General features: G+C 39.9%; 1 protein-coding gene across 1 annotated transcript in view; it reads right to left on the bottom strand.

The window, feature by feature from the left end:
• LOC120534674 (zinc finger protein 665-like) overlaps positions 1–19,810 on the bottom strand; it is a 53,731-nt gene that overhangs the window by 30,217 nt on the left and 3,704 nt on the right. The window contains exons 2-3 of the mRNA XM_039762265.1: positions 17,958–18,404; positions 9,838–10,438 (exon numbers count right to left, since the gene is read on the bottom strand). Of these exons, the coding sequence (XP_039618199.1) occupies positions 9,838–10,438; positions 17,958–18,381 (1,025 nt within the window). The 5' untranslated portion in view covers positions 18,382–18,404. The remainder of the gene's footprint in view (positions 1–9,837; positions 10,439–17,957; positions 18,405–19,810) is intronic.

The following is a 19,810-nucleotide window of genomic DNA, read 5'->3' as shown; positions in this document are numbered from 1 at the left end:
AACCGAAACTCAGGAAGACAGCATAGAATACAAAAAAAGCGAGAAGAGGTTAAAGCAGGGGTCTCCAACACGTCCCTCGTGAAGCACTGTAGCTCGCAACCACTTTCCAAGTAGCTCGCCAGAGGTTTAATGAAACCTACAGAAAGTTTGAAAACTTGATTAGTCAAATTAAGGGTGGCCAATCTTTCCAAAAAATATCACGATCCACAATCTGAATTGCAATCTCTCTTTTCAATATGGCATACCCTTAAGAGAATATCCAGACTCAAACTCATCAAGACCAAAGAATTTATTTTAAATATCACTTTATTTTAAATATCAAACAAAGTTGAATTCAATTCAGTTTCCTAGATTAGCTGAGTTAAGGACCACGCCGCGAAGCTGGTGAGTGAGTGAGGAAGGCCCTGCTGCGTGTTTCTCAGATTTGCTCAAATAAATCAGTACACAAGAGAACTATGATACATAGCGAAATGAGAGAAGTTGCAAAATCAACCGGAATGTTCAAGCAATTTATAGAAAAAAAACGATCTAAATACGTTAAGTAGCTCTCTCGTGAAAAGCGGACAGACATATAGACAGAGAGACACGTGAGTTTCTATATTATATATTAGTAAATCTTCAAAATAGATAGATAGATAGATAGATAGATAGATAGATAGATAGATAGATAGATAGATAGATAGATAGATAGATAGATAGATAGATAGATAGACAGATAGATACTTTATTAATCCCAAGGGGAAATGTGCAGTTAAAGTCTCAACAGCATTCTCAGAATTTGTGGAGCTTAGTAGAGTCAGATAACTATACGAATCTTCACCAGTCTGCAGCTCTGAAAATGTCTGCTTTATTTGGGTCTCCATACCTCTGTGAGTCTGACATGAATGTCATGAAGTCAAAGTTCAGAACAAGACTGAGAGATGAACACTTAAATGACTCCATAAGAGTGGCTCCACTCCACCATACACCTCAGTGCCAGTCATCTGACTAACTGAAAAACACATCACACGTGCAACTGGACATGTGAATAAAGTGAGACAGTGACATGGAACAAAATGACAAATGAAGAAGTCATATCTGTGGATTTGGAATTGCATTATTTTGTTTTGACAACATTCATGTTTTAATTCAATAGTGTGAGATACACCAGAAAATCATACAGACATACAAAATGCACTTGCAGGTGAACTCAATATTAGTTTGTGATGTTTAAATCAGTGGTTCTCAACCTGTGGGGCGGGCCCCCCTAGGAGGGCGTGAAGTAACAAAAAGGGGGGTGCGAAGATATGAAAAAAAGAAAACAAGAATCAAAAATATGAAAAAAACATCTGTTGAAACCAAAACAAATTAACTTAAACTACATTCTGATACTAGAACAATAAACATAGAGTTAGATAAATGTCGATAAAAGTTAAGTAGGTATAATAAAATATGCATCTACATTTCAAAAAAATGTTAAGGAGGGGCCACTGTTATGAAAACTCGGGTCGCAAATACTTAAAGGCTGAGAAACGCTGGTTTAAAATGCAAAATGGGAGTTTTGGACACCAACATTTTGTAAATGTTCAGGCAAAACAAGCTGATTCAGTTGGTTTAGGTTGAAATAAGCGATGAGAATAAATGTTAGAAAACATGAGTAGCTCTCGGCCATTTTCATTTTATAAAAATAGCTCTCAGGGGAAAAAAGCTTGGAGACTCCTGGGCTAAAGAGATTGTGAACTCAGTGAAAAGAAAGAGTGCTGGGAAGAACTTGGTAAGAAAATGGAGGAACATTGTATTGAAGATCAAAAATAATTCTAGAATATAGTCAAAAAGGCTGAAGGGAAATTAAACAAAGAAAATTAGAAGCATAGAAAACTCAAAAGTGGAACTGCGGATAGAGGTAGACGGGATTCTTATAGCCTGGAGAGCCAACTATGCAAAAAATGATGAAAAAAAGGAACAATGAGGGAAGAACATGTCAAAAATCCATCAGAAAAGAAAAGGATGAATGATGAAGAAGCAGAAGAGCATGAAGGAATAACAGAAGAAATAACAAATGCCCTAACTAGAAAAAAACAAAAAAACAGAGAGCAGCAGGTTTGTTATCAGTAATATTAAAAATATATTCAAGGATAACAGAAAGAAGGTTGAGAACAGCAACAGAGAAGAAAATTAAAATAGGAGTAAGCAGAGTAAAGACCAGGAAGATAAAATACAAGATCATATAAACAAAATGAGAAAAGAGTAGACAAAAATAAAGACGTTTACCTACGGTTATTTGATTTAAAGCAGCACCTAATGCAGTATTTAGACATCACTAGACACAATGGAAGTGCTAGAAAAAAATTAAAAGGATCATTAAAAAGTTAAATATGTAGGAATGGCACAATTACATGGGGAAAATATTAGAGCTACGGAATGTGGAAAAGGGTGTCAAACAAGGAGCAAGACTCATTCCTTTATTATTTGTGATATATAGGATTTAATAATCAACATGGGTAAGAAAGAAATGCAGGCTTGGGAACACTATAAATTAAATCTGATATTGACCCAGGATATGATATATGCTGACAACACAAGATTACTTGCAAAAGTTAAGCAAAGGTTTAACTTAATAAAGTGTGAAAAATCCCACTATGCTTTCAAAGAAAACAAATGAAGTTTTTTTTTTTTTAACTATTGTGTCTTTTATGTCATCGCAGAATGTTGTGAAATAAAAACACATGATAAGCACAAACTTTGAGAGATGTGAATATTGTGGAAGACGAATGTTCTCTTCGTTCCCTTGTACTAATTCATGTCTGAGAAGTAAGCTTTACTAAACCAAGTAACAGCATGCTTTGTTTTAGCAAACAGAAAAATATTTGTGCAAAGGACTCAAGGTCTAAGCATTCCACACATGAGTCTGCCTTATCACGTTTTCCCTTAGCTTACATCTGAACGCCATAACAAAAGGAGCCAAGAAATCAAGTTGTACAAGGGGCGTTGAAGGGGCTCAAGGATTGTGTATAATAAAGTGTTGACTGTTACATTTCATAATGATATTAAATCACGCATTCTAGGGGTATAAAACTGGACCCCACCCAACAGACGGGGTTCAGAAGAGCTCTGACGCTGTCATGTATATTTGATTGTCTGCTTTTCTGAAACTCTTCTCACCGTGACTCTGAAAAATAAAGCTGCTTTATAACCACACCTGCTGTCTGGTCTGAGTCTGTGTCCACAGTATCAAGAACAATCAACTGTCAGTTGAGTGTGTGGTGAGATATTTTGCATTTTAATATAGTGCCATACACAGGAACAATACAAGAGTGAAAGCTTCACATTTATACTCGGATTGTTATGAACATGGCTACAGTTGTCAGTTTCCGTTTCAGTGGAATTTGGTGCCATTTCCAGCAGCATTGGGAAAAAACGACAGACACCAACCTTTGATGGGGAGCCAGAAATGCATACAACATTGCAAAATACAATTTAATGTTTTCAAACTTCTACTTTGGCCAGACAGGTGTTAATGTTTTGAAGCACAAAACACATCTCTCCAGTAATATGATGTGCAAAGTTTTAATGGAAGCATGTAGCACTGCCACATAATATATTTTCTGATTTGTCTTCTTTCTCCCTGTGTCATCCTGAATGTAAAATCTGTCTCTGTCCAAGCCCATAGATAAAACGTGGAAGGGGAAAAAAAAAACAGGCATGCTGGGCAGATGGCAATAGAGAGGACTTTTGTGAGGAATGGTCAGTTGCAACGATACCAAGGAAAAAGCACACTAATCTACAGTTGAAAAAGAGTGGAAGAAGGCAGGAAAAGTACAATAGGACTGAACACAAACTTTCTGGTAGAGGATACAAGTGTGGACTATCCAAGGCCAGACAGGAGATCGCCTCACTTACAGGTAAAAGCCATTTAGCCTTTCCAGTTTGGAGGTGGCCATCTTGAAGAGACTGATGTGCTACTACCACAAACCGAGGGGCTACCAGTTAAGGAGATTAAGATGGGATGAGCTTCAAATGATCTTTTTGTTCAGGGGGTTAAAAAAAAAAAAAAGAGAAAGTCTACAGTTTAATTCAAGAAGAGACAAAACCTCATGGAGATTATGTGTTATCTGTTGTCAAAGATATGGATCTGATTGTTGCCATTTATTTTTTATTTGTATATAATTGATTTATTACATTTGTTCTCTGCTTTGTTTGTTTTGATGGGTTATTTTCTTTATATTAATGTAATCATCTTATTTAATCAGTCTCTTTTGCAGGAAAGGGGTCAGAGGACGGTTTAGGGCTGACCTAAAATTGTAAATGAAATATACCACCAAAAGCATGGTGAACTATAGCGGTATTGTGCAGGATATATTATAAGCATACTTAGCTGTACCCACATATTAATGAAACAGGACAAACTAAAAATTAATAGACGTTTGCGCTGTATCTGATCGTGTTCAGCTCTGACAGGAGAGCATTCCCCACGTGGGGAGAAAAGAACAAGACCGTGATATCTCTGGCAATCAGCAGCTACCCTCTAAAACACATGGAGCTCTGATCTCTTTCTCAAAAACGTCAAACGTTACTCCTTAACAATCTGTAGATGATAATGTCTGTTGAACAAACAGGTATCGCTAGCTAAGCGGAGGCGAGGTGCACTCCAACACGTGGTGAGACACAGACTAACTGGAACAGAGGCTGGCAAGTGAATGAGAAAAGCCCCACCTCCCTGTTCTCTGCCCACAGCCACTCTTGGATTTGCATGAATACAAGCGAACTATGGTACTTAGTGCAATGAGAGAAGTCGCAAAATAAACCGAAAGGTTCAAGCAAAGTATAGAAAACAACCAAATCTAAATCTGTTAAGTAATTCTCTCGTGAAAAGCGGACAAACAGACAGAATGCAGTTGAACCAAGAAATTTTTTAAATCATTTCTTAGCAAGCACCTATGGTCCAACTGTAACATACTTTTCAAATTTCAAGTCCAAAGTCCTCATGGTTCGGGAGATTTCGTGATGAGTGAGTCACAGGAATTTGGCCATATACAATTATCTATATACATATCTATTGTGAACCCGGCCCGGACACAGACAGGCGGACATGTTGTTTCTCAACCACCACACGTTTATTTACAATATTTACAATATGAAGTTGGTCACACAGACCCAGTTCAGTGCACAAACAAACCCCCAAACACAGTCCTGGCCACTCAATGCCTTTTCTTCGGGCCGCCTCCACAGCTCCTCTGAGCTTTGTCCTTTCGCCTTCCGACTCCAGCCCCGAATGAAGGGAGACGGCCCCTTTTATACAGGACCCGGATGAGCCCCAGGTGTTCCTGGCATTCCTCCTCTAGCCACGCCCCAGCGTGGTGGAAGTGCCGGCTGTCCTACCGGCAGCTCTCCGGGTATCATCCAAAGTCTTCCCCCCAGCACTTCCTGGTGTGGTGGAAGTGCTGGGGTAACAGGTACCCAAGGCATTGGGGCGCCTCCTGGCGGTGACCACAGGCCCCTACAGGGTAGGGCTTCCATGCCCTTGACCCGTGGCCCCCAGAACAACCTGGAAGGAAGCTCCCACGTGATCCAGGGTGGGCTCAGACCCACATCCGGTCCCTCATGGCGCCCCGGCCGGGTCATGGCCCCTGGCATCCCTGACACTATATATATATATCTATATCTATCTATATATATATATATATATATATATATATATATATATATATACACAGAATAATCTCAAAGAAATGAAAGTAGTGGGGTTAGTGGTGACAAACATGGAACACATTACTGAAATTAATCCGTTAACATTAACTTAAATAAAAATATTTTTCGGTTGAGCCCCCGGTTAACGACGACCGCCACCTGTACTGTTAGCCAACAGGGTGCTGGTAGAAACTGGCCTACTATTGGCGGAAGGAGGAGAAGAAGAAGAGGGCGGAGAGGTGTCTGGAGGCAGGAGGAGAGGAGGAAGTTAAAGAGAGTGGAGAGGAGGGTAGGAACTTTGAATGTTGACAGTATGGCTGGTAAGGGGAGAGAGTTAGCATATATGATGGAGAGAAGGAAGGTTGATATATTGTGTGTGCTAGAGACTAAATGGAAGGGAGTAAGGCCAGGAGGATCAGAGGTGGATTCAAAAGGTTCTATCATGAGGTGGATGGGAAGAGAAATTGGGCAGGGATATTCTGCAAGGTTGAGTTTAGGGAAAAGGTGAGACAGGCACTGGGTGGTAGTGAAGAGTTACCAGACAGTTGGGAAACTACAGCAGATGTAGTAAAGGTGACAGCAAGAAGTGTGCTTGGCGTGACATCTGGACAGAGGAAGGAGGAAAAGGAAACCTGGCGGTGGAATGGGGAAGTACAGGAGAGTATACAGAGGAAGAGGATGGCAAAGAAGTGGGATAGTCAGAGAGATGCAGAAAGTGGACAAGAGCACAAGGAGATAAGGCGCAAAGTGAAGAGAGAGGTGGCGAAGGCTAAAGAAAAGACATATGATGAGTTGTATCAGAGGTTGGACACTAAGGAGGGAGAAAAGTACCTGTACCGATTGGCTAGACAGAGGGACCGAGCTGGGAAAGATGTGCAGCAGGTTAGGGTAATAAAGGATAAAGATGGAAACGTACTCACAAGCGAGGAGAGTGTATTGAGCAGATGGAAAGATTACTTTGAGAGGCTGATGAATGAAGAGAACGGGAGAGAGAAGAGATTGGATGATGTGGAGATAATGAATCAGGAAGTGCAGCTACAAAGAGGATGAGAAATGGAAAGGTTGTTGGTCTAGATGATATACCTGAGGAAGCATGGAGGTGCTTAGGAGAGATGGCAGTGGAGATTTCAACCAGATTGTTTAATGGAATCTTGGAAAGTGAGCGGATGCCTGAGGAGTGGAGAAAAAGTGTACTGGTGCCGATATTTAAGAATAAGGGGGATGTGCAGGACTGTAGTAACTACTGGGGCTTTAAATTTATGAGCCACAGCATGAAGTTATGGGAAAGAGTAGTGGAAGGTAGGTTAAAAAGTGAGGTGATGACTAGTGAGCAGCACTATGGTTTCATGCCAAGAAAGAGCACCACAGATGTGATGTTTGCTCTGAGAGTGTTGATGGAGAAGTTTAGTGAAGGCCAGAAGGAATTGCATTGCATCTTCATGGACCAGGAGAAACAATATGACAAGGTGCCTCGAGAGGAGTTCTGGTATTGTATGAGGAGGTCGGGAGTGGCAGAGAAGTATGTAAGTGTTGTACATGATATGTACGAGAGAACTATGACCGTGGCAAAGTCTGCGATAGGAATAACGGATGCATTCAAGGTGGAGGTGGGATTACATCAGGGTTCGGCTCTGAGCCCTTTCTTATTTGCAATGGTGATGGACAGGTTGACAGACGAGATTAGACAGGAGTCCCCGTGGACTATGATGTTTGCGGATTACATTGTGATCTGTAGCAATAGTAAGGAGAAGATTGAGGAGACCCTCTAGAGATATGCTCTAGAGAGGAGAGGAATGAAGGTCAGTAGGAACAAGACAGAATACATGTGTGGAAATGAGAGGGAGGTCAGTGGAATGGTTAGGATGCAAGGAGTAGAATTGGCGAAGGTGGATGAGTTTACATACTTGGGATCAACAGTACAGAGTAATGGGGATTGTTGGAGAGGTGAAAAAGAGAGTGCAGGCAGGGTGGAATGGGTGGAGAAGAGTGTCAGTAGTAACTTGTGACAGACGGGTATCAGCAAGAGTGAAAGGGAAAATCTACAGGACCATAGTGAGACCAGCTATGTTGTATGGGTTGGAGACGGTGGCCAGAAACCAGGAGACAGAGCTGGAGGTAGAGTTAAAGATGCTAAGATTTGCATTGAGTGTGACAAGGATGGATAGGATTAGAAATGAGGACATTAGAGGGTCAGCTCATTTGGGACGGTTGGGAGACAAAGTCAGAGAGGAGAGATTGCATTGGTTTGAACATGTGCAGATGAGAGATGCTGGGTATATTGGTAAAAGGATATTAAGGATAGAACTGATGTGGTGAGAGAGGACATACATGTGATGGGTGTGACAGAACAAGATGCAGAGGACAGAAAGATATGGAAGAAGTTGATCCGCTGTGGCGACCGCTAACAGGAGCAGCCAAAAGGAGAAGAAGTTTAACACGTAAAATGTGACTAAAGCATATATGACACATATTTGAAACGAACAGGAGAAAATGTAATGTCATCCCTTATGACTAATATCTTCAGTCAAATTCAAGGATTAATTCTGCATTAAAACACAGGAGTAAGCAACAGCCAAGTCTAATCAGTTATGTGAGGTAACCTGAAAACAACAAAACAGATTCTGTTTAATAGGAGTTCCAAAGTAGAAGGAAATGATTTGGAAAAATTAAAGCATTACATGTGTGTCATTTGCATCAATTTGGAATACATATTCCTCTTCCACAAGTGTTACTAACCAACAAATGTCTCCTCTACACACTGACAGTGTCTGACAATGGCAAATGCCGCTGACCAGACAGCTTTTTTTCTTTGACAAACCTGATTTGAAACGTTTGGTTTTATAAATAATGTGTCAAGAAAATATTCTGAATTATTCTGACATTCAATACCTCTTGTGGTATCAACACAATAATGTTTGAATTTTTTAGTATTGGTTTTAAGCTGCATTTCATTTCAGTTAAAAGAAATAAAATAAGTGAATAAATTTCGCATGTGTACTTGGTAAAGTAAATAAGGTGTACCACAATGATCAAATAATTCTTTATAAATCCCACACTGAAACCCACAAAGGCCAAACAAAATGTCTCCATTTGTAATTACGATGGGTTGTCATCCTCTTCACCGTTATGCATGAAATTAAAGCTTTAAGCCTTAAATTTGCATACTTTTAAATTTAAATCAAGTGACACAGGTAAGAAGAATTAAAGACACACATACATACAAGAAAAATATCTGTAATATCTTGTTAAAACTCACTAATACAATATTTTTGGACAGATAAAGACATGTCATCTTAACTTATTCAGTACTTAATTTCAACAGAAATAAAATGACGGTACTTAAGAACATTGAAATTGTTAGGGGTGGTATGTCTAGAACCCCTGGTATACATCATATCCAACTACAGTAAGCTCACCACAGTAAAATACTCAATGAGCAGTTGGGTGATTGAATTTGGAAGTCGTCCTCTTCCTTTCCCCTCTAAAGTGCCTCACATCTTTTGGAAGTTACACCCAATGTGAATTCTTTTGTGGTCCTTAAGATTGATGGTTTGCGAGAATCGACCACCACACTCAAAACAACAATATAGCGTCACATGTGATTAGTTTCTCTTTTTGCACTCTTGTTATTTCCCTAGATTTCATGCCAGTGCTCGAAGTAGTACTTTCATTGTCCTTTCTCCAGTTCAGATGGAATGATGGTAATTTATAGGATGTCTAAATGGGCCTGATTTTTTTTTTTGATAAGGCCTGTTGATCCCAGCACCACTGGAAACATTTCATCGGTTTTATTCCATATCTATGACTGCACTTTTTGATACTTGGTTATTTTTTGTCTATACATTTTAAGTATCTTTGCATTCTAAGTAGAGAGTAATAATCACTTAAAACTTCAAAAAAACAGAATTTATCACAGTATTTTTTTTTATAAAATCACAATGTCTGGTTTTCTGACATCTACTGCTCTGTCCACTGGTATTAATATGTTCCTAGTGACTAACAACCCATCATTTTCTGTTATTCAGTCTGGAGTGCAGTCCCGGTGCATCTGTGGTACTGGCAAGATATATTATTATTTATTTATTTATTTATTTTTACATATTTTCCAGTGCAGCAATCTGGAGACTTGTTGTTGTGTCTCTGTGTGTATAAACCTTCCAGCATCAGCACCTTGCAACTGGCAGCCAGATGAGTAACTGTTTCCATCTCTGTTTGGCAGAATCAGTACTTATCTCATTTACCAGTTTTTCACTGTTGTTGCCTTGACCTGTATGAACTGTAGAGTGTCTTGTAAGACTGCTCATATGAGCAAACTGTCTGCCACACTGAGAACAGCAATATGGCTTCTCTCCTGTGTGAGTTCTAATATGTATCCTAAGAATACTCCTACGACAGAACTGTTTACCACATTCAGAACAGCAAAATGGTTTCTCCCCGGTGTGAATTGTAGAGTGTTTCTGGAGGCTACTCATATGAGCAAATCGCCTGCCACATTCAGAACAAGAATAAGGCTTCTCTCCTGTGTGAGTTCTAATGTGTATCCGAAGAATACTCCTGCGAGAGAACTGTTTACCACATTCAGAACAACAATATGGTTTTTCTCCGGTGTGAATTCTTTTGTGGCACTGAAGATGGCTCATTTGTGAAAACTGTTTGCCACATTCATTACAACAATGCGTCTTCTCTCCTGTGTGAATTCTTTTATGGCTTTGAAGATTGCTTCTGTCGCAGAATTCTTTGCCATGTTCAGAAAAGCAGCGATGGTTGTTTCCTGTGTAAAGTTTAAAAAAAAAGAAATGAAAGATTATTTCCCTACTATTCACATTAAGTCATAACATTACATAAATGTTGATTTACATTTGTTAAGCATAACTGTAACACTTAAACACTTATTCCAAGAGCTAAACTTAAAAGAAGTGGTGAGGCGGCCTGCTCCTGTTATGCACCTAAAATCTGGAATAGCCTGCCAATAGGAATTCGCCAGGCTGATACAGTAGAGCACTTTAAAAAAACTGCTGAAAACACATTACTTTAACATGGCTTTCTCCTAACTTCACTTTAACTTAATCCTGATACTCTGTATGTTCAATTCATCATAATGACTATTCATAGTGGCTCTAAAATCCGTACTGACCCCAACTCTCTCTTCTGTTTATTTTTCCGGTTTCTTTGTGGTGGCGGCCTGCGCCACCACCACCTATTCAAAGCATCATGATGCACCAACATTGATGGACTGAAAGCCAGAAGTCTACGTGACCATCATCATCAAGTCCTTCCGTGAGAACCCTAAATACAAAGAGGACTGTTTCACATATGTTAGGTAGAATGCCCAGAGGGGACTGGGCTGTCTCATGGTCTGGAATCCCTACAGATTTTATTTTTTTTCTCCAGCCGTCTGGAGTTTTTTTGTTTTTTCTGTCCACCCTGGCCATCGGACCTTACTTATTCTATGTTAATTAATGTTGACTTATTTTTATTTTTTACTGTGTCTTCTATTTTTCTATCCATTTTGTAAAGCACTTTGAGCTAAATTTTTTTTTGTATGAAAATGTGCCATATAAATAAATGTTGTTGTTGTTGTAGAGGGCTCTAATAATGTTAATAGTGTGGGAGGGTTTATAAGGGCTTAAAATATATAAAAATAACCATACAAACTTATGCTTATGTTTCTACTTCGCGGATTTTCACCTATCGCGGGGGGTTCTGGAACGCAACCCCCGCGATCAAGGAGGGATTACTGTAATTGTTTTGTGTTGAGTGTTGCTGTCATCAAGGATTTGATTTGCATTATTTCTTTCAATCAGGTTCGTATTTGGAGGATGTGTTGTGTTCAAGTTACATTCCGTGTTTGTCTAGTCTATCCCTGACCATCTCATCCTCGTTGTCAACCATTGTAAAGATAACAGGTTTCATTCATCGAAGTGATCACCACCCAAATCGGTACTCGTGAATCTAAGCTGTTTTAACAGGCATTCCCGGTATTAAGTTGTGGATTTGCCTGCGAATATTTAGCAGCAGCGTGTCTATGAACATAATTTAAACTTAAGCTTTACACCTTGCTTTCCTATTCATATGTCTACAAAGGCTTGTTCAGCGTCAGTGAATTGCTCCTGTCCTACTGCATCAATAGACAGCTCGTCTTCCTCTTTATCTGAGACATTATACACTGCATGCACGGGTTTACTTTTCCCAGTCGTGCAAACTTTAGCGAATTGCTTCAATTTACCACATTTTTTACACTGTCTCCCTTTAGCTGGACACTGACTTTTTCCATCATGTGGTTTGTTTCCGCAGTAGGTGAACTTATGAATATGCGTGTATGCGTCTGTTGCTTCATATTCTATTGCTGCCTTCTCAATTGTGTAATGCATTTTTTGTTCAGCGCTCTTTGGAGCTCTTGCCTGTTTTCTACATATTGCGTTCACAGTCAGTTCACGTGAGCTGCTCGGAGTACATGCATCGAAGGTTCTCAGTTGTGCTTGTGCTATCTCGTGCGATCTTGCAATGTCCATGGCTTTATTTAATGTTAGCTCAGACCCGGCACTTAAAAGTTTCTCTCGCACTTTCACTGAGTTTGTGCCAAACACTAGTCTATCCCTGACCATCTCATCTTCGTTTGCATAAGCACAGTCCTTCACCCGCGAATATTTAGCGGCAGCATGTCTATTGGATTGCCGCTGACGGACGGCCTTATATGGGCAGGCACTCAATTACGTGGAAGGCGTGGTGATGGGGGACGCAACTCTGCCTCACACGGCGACCGAGCTACAGGCTATGGCCGTATATATATACATAAGTAGGTTCCAGTTATGACCGTTACTCATAGAATTTCGAAATGAAACCTGCCTAACTTTTGTAAGTAGGCTGTAAGGAATGAGTCTGCCAAATTTCACCCTTCTACCTATACGGGAAGTTGGAGAATTAGTGATGAGTCAGACAGACAGTGAGTCAGTCAGTCAGTGAGGGCTTTGCCTTTTATTAGTATAGATATATACACACACACACACACACGTACGTACACACATATATACACACATGCAAATACACACATATATACACACATACAAATACACACATATATACACACATACATTCACACATACATACGTATACACACACTCCCTTTCGTTTCTGCCATGTGTAATGTTGAGGGATTTGCGCATACGTATATGCTTTTGCATTTACTGTTGCATTTGTCTGTTTTATCAAGTTCAAAATAAGGCATTAATCTTGTATTTCTATGTTTCGCTACCTTTAAAGGTTCTGCTTCTTTGTCCTCTTTAAACTGAATCATATTCTGACCTAGTAAATTAATAATTCAACAGAATGACTTCGACCGTGCATTGGTTATTCCATTAAATGCCACCCGCTTTCCACTGCACTGACATACTGAGTATCTAAATATGCTTGAACTTCGTCATGAGACTGTTCTTTGGATAAAGCTACGCGTACTTTATCGTGCCCTTTATGAATGTACTTGTAGATGTACTTAATACTCATAACTGATGCACAATACTTGACATTAATAGGACAATCGAATCGTTTGAGCAAATACGGGTTATATGGTACAATCATTGAACTATCGATCATCACAAATTTTACCATCTTTGTTTCCGTGGTAAGTGTGTTGTTCGTGATGATTATCTCTTCGGCGATAATCAGGAAAGCCAGCCTTAGTCATATCTGTTGACTGAACGAATGCCTTAGGAAATTTATTTTAACACTTTTTCTCTTTTGAGTCCCAATACTGAATCTTTTAAATGTGGTCCGTGAGACATGTGTTTAATGACTTTGTACCATGATTCAGGATAGGTTTCTCTGTTTGGATTTTCAGAACAGAAAAACCGATCTACACCATCAGCAGTTAATAATTTATTTTGCAAAGTAACCAATAAATGCATGTGAGGTAAACCCCGTTTTTAAAATTCGATCGTGTAATGGTATGCTCCGATTTGAATGGACCCTGTTTTGATTCTATGTTTCATCACTTCTCTGTGATCATAAATATTAACCTCACCAAATTGTGGTTTCTTCGAAATTAAACTTGTCGTAGCGTTAATTGTTGCAGGACCACAGATTCTCATGGCATATGGTCCATCCTTCTTTAAACAGTAATTCAGCCGGTGGGAGTCCGGATGATGTTAACGCTTGTAGATGTTCAACAGGATGTTGTAAGTTGATGTTTTCATCTCCTGCACTATCAGCACCAACTGCTTCAGCATAATCTATTGATATGCATTTAACCAATTTGCCGTGCAATTGTTCTACAATTTTCGTGTTAATTCTTTTGACTTCATTGTTTCTCGTATGGTCCTGAATCGTGTAAATCTACATTTTGAGCACTGAATGATGCAAATGCGAAAAGATTATTGTATACTCGGATATTTTGCCTGCAGTGTTTGTGGATTTCACTTTCTCAACACAATAAATCTTTTAATTCTTGCAGATACGCCTCTTCATTGGGAGGCAACACTAATTTTCCTTGATGGCAACAGGAATTAGCCGATCTACAAGTCTCCGACTTAAACTTAAAAGCCTTACAATATCTACATACTTCTGACATATCACCTATGTCCATATATTCGATCTCTTTTTGCTGTTCCATTGTTTCACTGAGTGATAATTTACGTTTGTTTGTGCTAATATGATCTTTATCTTTTTTTTGATAATTTCGAGTTTTTCTACTTTCATAATCTCTAACCTGCTCTGCATGTGTATCGTGCCAACATTTTTGAACTTCATTATGAAGTCTTTTATTTCTGACCCAGATATGACCTCTGAGCTTTTCAATTCCACTTGGTCCGGGCTGATTATTACTTTCCTTATTTTCTGAATTTGCACATAGTTTATTATTGTTCTCTTGTACATCCTTTTTAGCCTTCTTTTCTCTCCAACACATTTGTGTCTCTTTTCATGTCTCTTTTTTCTTCGCTTAGTCGTTTACGTGCCATCTAAAACGTATAACATTTTTAAGAGCTGGGAGCACATGAAGTGTGTCTGCCAAAAGCATTCCAACACCTGCGAGGTTAGATGTCCGTGAACTTGTTTTAAATTGTTTGTAAGTAGGGTGTGACGTGCAAAAGTCACCGTCCCACGGGTCTTGCTTCCTAAGGTTGTAATGTCTAGTGATCACATCTCAACCCAAGATTTTTTTTTTTATTATAATATATAAGAGACACAGGGCCATATCAAGTATGTGAAATGCACCTTTAATCAGAATGTGCCCTGACACTTCTTCACATGGAGACCATATTCAATTGACCCCAAGTCATACCTCAAAATGGATCATTTAAATCACCAAAGAAAAACAAAGAAATAAAAAAAAATTACATACAGTGGAACCTCGGGTCACAAACGTCTCAGAACACGTACAACTCGGGTTACGACCAAAAAGTTTGCCAAACTTTTGCATCTGTTCACTTCATTTGTCATTTTGTTCCATGTCACTGTTTCACTTTATTCACATGTCCAGTTACACGTGTGATGTGTTTTTTAGTTAGTCAGATGACTGGCACTGCATGGAGTCAACAAGAGAAGCAGGTGTATGGTGGAGTGTAGCCACTCTTATGGAGTCATTTAAATGTTCATCTCTCAGTCTTGTTCTGAACTTTGACTTCATGACATTCATGTCAGACTCAGAGAGGTTATGTAGACACAAACAAAGCAGACATTTTCAGAGCTGCTTGGTGAAGATTCTAATAGTTATCTGTGCTCTACTAAGCTCCAGAAATGCTGAGACTTTAACTGCACATTGTTTTGAAGGTTTACTAATATATAATATAGAAAATCCAATGTGTCTCTGCCGATATGTCTGTCTGTTTTTCACAAGAGAACAACTTAACGGATTTAGATCGGGTTTTTTTCTATAATTTGCTTGAACATTCCGGTTGATTTTGCGACTTCTCTTACCTGCTATGTATCATAGTTCGCTTGTGGTACTGATTTATTTGAGCAAATCCGAGAAACACGCAGCGGGCTGAGGGGAGGGGCCTTTCTCACTTATTCGTCAGCTTCAGGGTGTGGTCCTTAACTCAGCTAATCTAGCAAACGAGAGAACAATTGAATTCAACTTTGTTGGATATTTAAAATAAAGTGTTACTTGGGTCTTGAGTTTGAGTCCGGATATTCTCTTAAGTGTATGCCACATTGAAAACAGAGATTGCAATTCAGATTGTGAATCATGATATTTTTTGGAAAGATTGCCCACCCCTAATTTGACTAATCAAGTTTTTAATTTATGTAGGATTCATAAACCCTTTGGCAACCTACCGACAGCTCGCGAGTGACGAGTTGGAGACCTCTGTGCAATGTGTCTAAAAGAGGCCAAATACGCTGAATAGTTTCTTGGTATACTCACACACACACACACACACAATGATGAAAGTTCTCCTCTATGAAACTCAAATTCTCATTAAGGTGTCTTTTTAATCCACAGGGAGAAACTCAATCTGTAGGTATCCAGCTGAGGTCTTCAGAGTACCCACACACCTGTCTGAAGCTACTCCAGTAAGATAACCTCAAAGTAAAAAGTGAAATCACCCTGGATTAAGAACTTTCTTTCTAGAGCCAATGATTACATTTGTGACGGCAGTAGAATCATAACCGTGTCTTTTGTTAGTGTGAGGGAGCCAGAAGAACCAGCAGCAGATATTTAGCCAAATAAAGTAAAGAGTTGACAGGTGCAGTGCTGAAAGATTCATACAGTGAAATGATTCCCAATAAGACACTTAATGTTAACGCATTATTCCGGTAAACATCAGATTTTTGATTTTAGATAATGCCTTCACTTACTGGCCTGGCGGAGTCCTCTTCTTAAGCGGACAGTGGTCAGTTGATGGGCAGTTTTCATTCTATGCATGTGTGGCTGCGTACTCCCTTCATGCTGCTAAAAGCTGGCAAGCAGTTGATTTCGCTGCAGTCAAGCAGAACGAAATGGGAAAGGGGGAAAGCAATCGCAATACAGGAACGATAATAGTTCTACTCCACTCGCTCATGTATTTTATGTCTTGTTGTTAAAGAGTTTAGATGTAATCTCCGGGGATGTGCGATATGTAGGTAAGACAATGTATGTGCAGGAATAAACTGAGGATAAGGGGGTGTTCCTCCCGCTCTATCTGAATGGTAGGAGCCCATTGCCTTTAAGCGACTGGGTAGGAAATACTTAAAAGGTCTCTAGTAAGGGGTGAGGATAGGTGTCGCTGTTGTGCGTATTACAAAGGTTAATTTTTGCTCCTGCTGTAGGTTCTCTTAAAGGTATTTTTTCAACCTTTTTAAGCCAGTAAGTTTTCTAGATTTCGGAGAGAGCTTCAGCACTTGGGGAGAGATAGGTTTTGGCAGCTACAGAGCCACTGGACCAGTTATTCAAAATTCTTCTTTCTACCAATTTTTTTTTTTTTTGGCAGCTTTGGACTATGTGCAGTTTATGAGCCCCTGCCTAAAATTACTATGTATGAATGTTTTCAGTAATTTATTGAATTTGTCCTGTTTGTTGGATGAGACTATTTTGCTTTGCTGGATTGCTACATTTTATTTATTTATTTTTTATTCCTTCATAATTTTTTTGTGGATTTTGTCCTTTATCTCACCTGCAAATATTGGTTTATGATTTTTCTAGCAATAAACATTGGTCACTTTCAAGAGACTTTAAACTTTATCTGGGGTTTGGGATACCTTGAGCCCCGGTCGGCTATGAACTACTAGCAGACACTGACCAAAGACAGCATTTTGTGACAATTACATGTATTTCCTTATTTAATGGATGGAGTACATGGGTGGAACAAAGGTGAGAACTTTCCTGACTCAACTAGGATGCAAGCAAGATTCTCTTGTTAAAGTGGGTTTGCTGGCATCCCACTTGGGATGGACCAAAGATCCATACCTGACCAGATGGCCTGTATAATGGAGAGACAGCGGGAGGAAATTGAAGCAGAATATCTGCTTCCACAGTATAGTAGATGGCAGCATCCCTGAGCTCCACCATTGATACAGGCACCCACAGAGCATGTTGAGAACTGTAGAATGAATTCAAAATGGTTCACAATATTTCTCTTGCAATTGTACTGTGCATGTTTAGAAATTCTGCATCAAGTCCCAACTTTAATGGAAGAATAGCAAACTGCTAAACCTTACAACATGAACAGGTGAACTCTCAAACTATATTAAATACACAGTAAAACACAGCAATTTCACTACATTTCTAGGTTTCTCAGAAAAAACAAAAAAACAAAAGAAACCTGCCAGGCCCATAAACCCCAACAAAAAACCTTACACATTTTTTATTTTACACTTACTTTTTCTTGGCTTATTTGTTGGTGGCGACTGACCTTTTGGAGTTCTAACGGATGAAATTTCCTCAGTCCTCTTTGGATCAGACTGTAATGATTCAGACCTCACACTGACCGAAGACTCTAATGATGAACAGGGTCTGCTTTGAGAAGAGACTAACCGGGTCACCACTCCATCTCGACACACATAATGAAGGTTATCTTCCTCTACACTCTCCATAGCTTTAGGTTTGTGTACCTCAACGCTGATAGGCTTCTCTTCAGCCTCTTCTTTAATTCCCACTGCCTCCAGTTCACAGTCCTCCTTTTTAATACCCACACTCTCCTGTTTAGGATGGATGGACTCCCATTCACAGTCTTCCTCCTTAATATTTACAGTTATCTTCATGATCTTTGTATCCTCCTCCCACGTCTCCTCTTTCACATCCATCTAGATGTTACAGTACTTTTTGTCTGTGGAGAAAACACAATTTAACTCCATTAAAACATCATCATTCAAATTTAAAAACATATGAATTTCATTTTATGACATCCTGATACCATAATCTGTTTGGCAAACAATGAAGACGTAAATCATCGCCCTACTTGATAATTCCAGGTGATTATCATAGAGTGATACATTTTTCATTTTATTCTTGTTTCCTTTGGTTTTAATTATTTATTAATTGAACAACCACATCCTCTTTGCCAGCTTCTCTGACCTTGGCACCACTGAGATTGCCCTCGTGTGGTATTAATCCTACCTATTTGGCCAGTCCTACCATGTCTCCTGGCAAGTAGAGAAGTCGAGTGTGCGCCAGGTAAGCACTAAAGTGCCCCAAAGATTGGTGCTGGAGTCTTTCCCCTTCTCTCTATACACCTTCTCACTTTGGCGATACATAGATATTCCTGTCCAGAGGATCCATAAGCTATCAGCAGTAATATCTGCATGGCTCACTGATGTTGCAAACTGGAAGAAAAAATCATCATATCCAGCTTAACCTGGCAAAGACAAACTGGGATAACAAGAAGGTCCGTCTGTCTATTCAATGCACCATCTCTGTACAGCTTGGCTCACTATCGCCAACACTGGCCAAGTCAGTATGGAATTTTGAGATGGTGTTTGATGACCAACATAGTCCTTTAGGGAACATGTTGCTATAGTCTCTCAGTCTATATCTGATAGACTATGCGGCACAACTCCTGGTCGAGGATTTGGTTTTGTAATGTCTGGAACACTGTCGCTCTCTGCTGGCAGGAGCAACATCATGTATCACCAGGCCACTGCAGATGATTCAAAATGTAGCAGCATATCTGGTGATCGAACAGCTGAGGAGGGCACTTCTCTCTCCAGATCACTATACTGGCTCTCTGTAGCAGCACTTAGGCTCCAGTCCTTGATGCTTGCCAACAGAGTAGTCAGTGGGTCTGCAGCTATATATTGTGAAGGACCCTGCTCCCTTACCTAGCCTGGAAGCTGAAATAAGAGATGACCAGGAGTTAAGGAGCTGCAGTCTTCACCCTCTGTACCATGAGGTAGACATGGAGGGACCCTGAGGCAGCGGGTGCACCAGAGCTGTTATCCTAGCAGCTGCAGACGGGCATGTTAGTTGGGGAAGCAACCCACCTGGGGTGGTTGGTAGAACCCTTTTGCCGGTCGCTCCAGTCCTTGATGCTTGCCTACAGAGTAGTCAGTGGGTCTGCAGCTATATATTGTGAAGGACCCTGCTCCCTTACCTAGCCTGGAAGCTGAAATAAGAGATGACCAGGAGTTAAGGAGCTGCAGTCTTCAACCTCTGTACCATGAGGTAGACATGGAGGGACCCTGAGGCAGTGGGTGCACCAGAGCTGTTATCCTAGCAGCTGCAGACGGGCATGTT

Source organism: Polypterus senegalus, chromosome 8 (genome assembly GCF_016835505.1).
Source record: "Polypterus senegalus isolate Bchr_013 chromosome 8, ASM1683550v1, whole genome shotgun sequence".
NCBI classification, from domain to species: domain Eukaryota; kingdom Metazoa; phylum Chordata; class Cladistia; order Polypteriformes; family Polypteridae; genus Polypterus; species Polypterus senegalus.
Note: the sequence above shows the minus strand (reverse complement) of the source record. Positions and strands in the feature narration are given on the sequence as shown.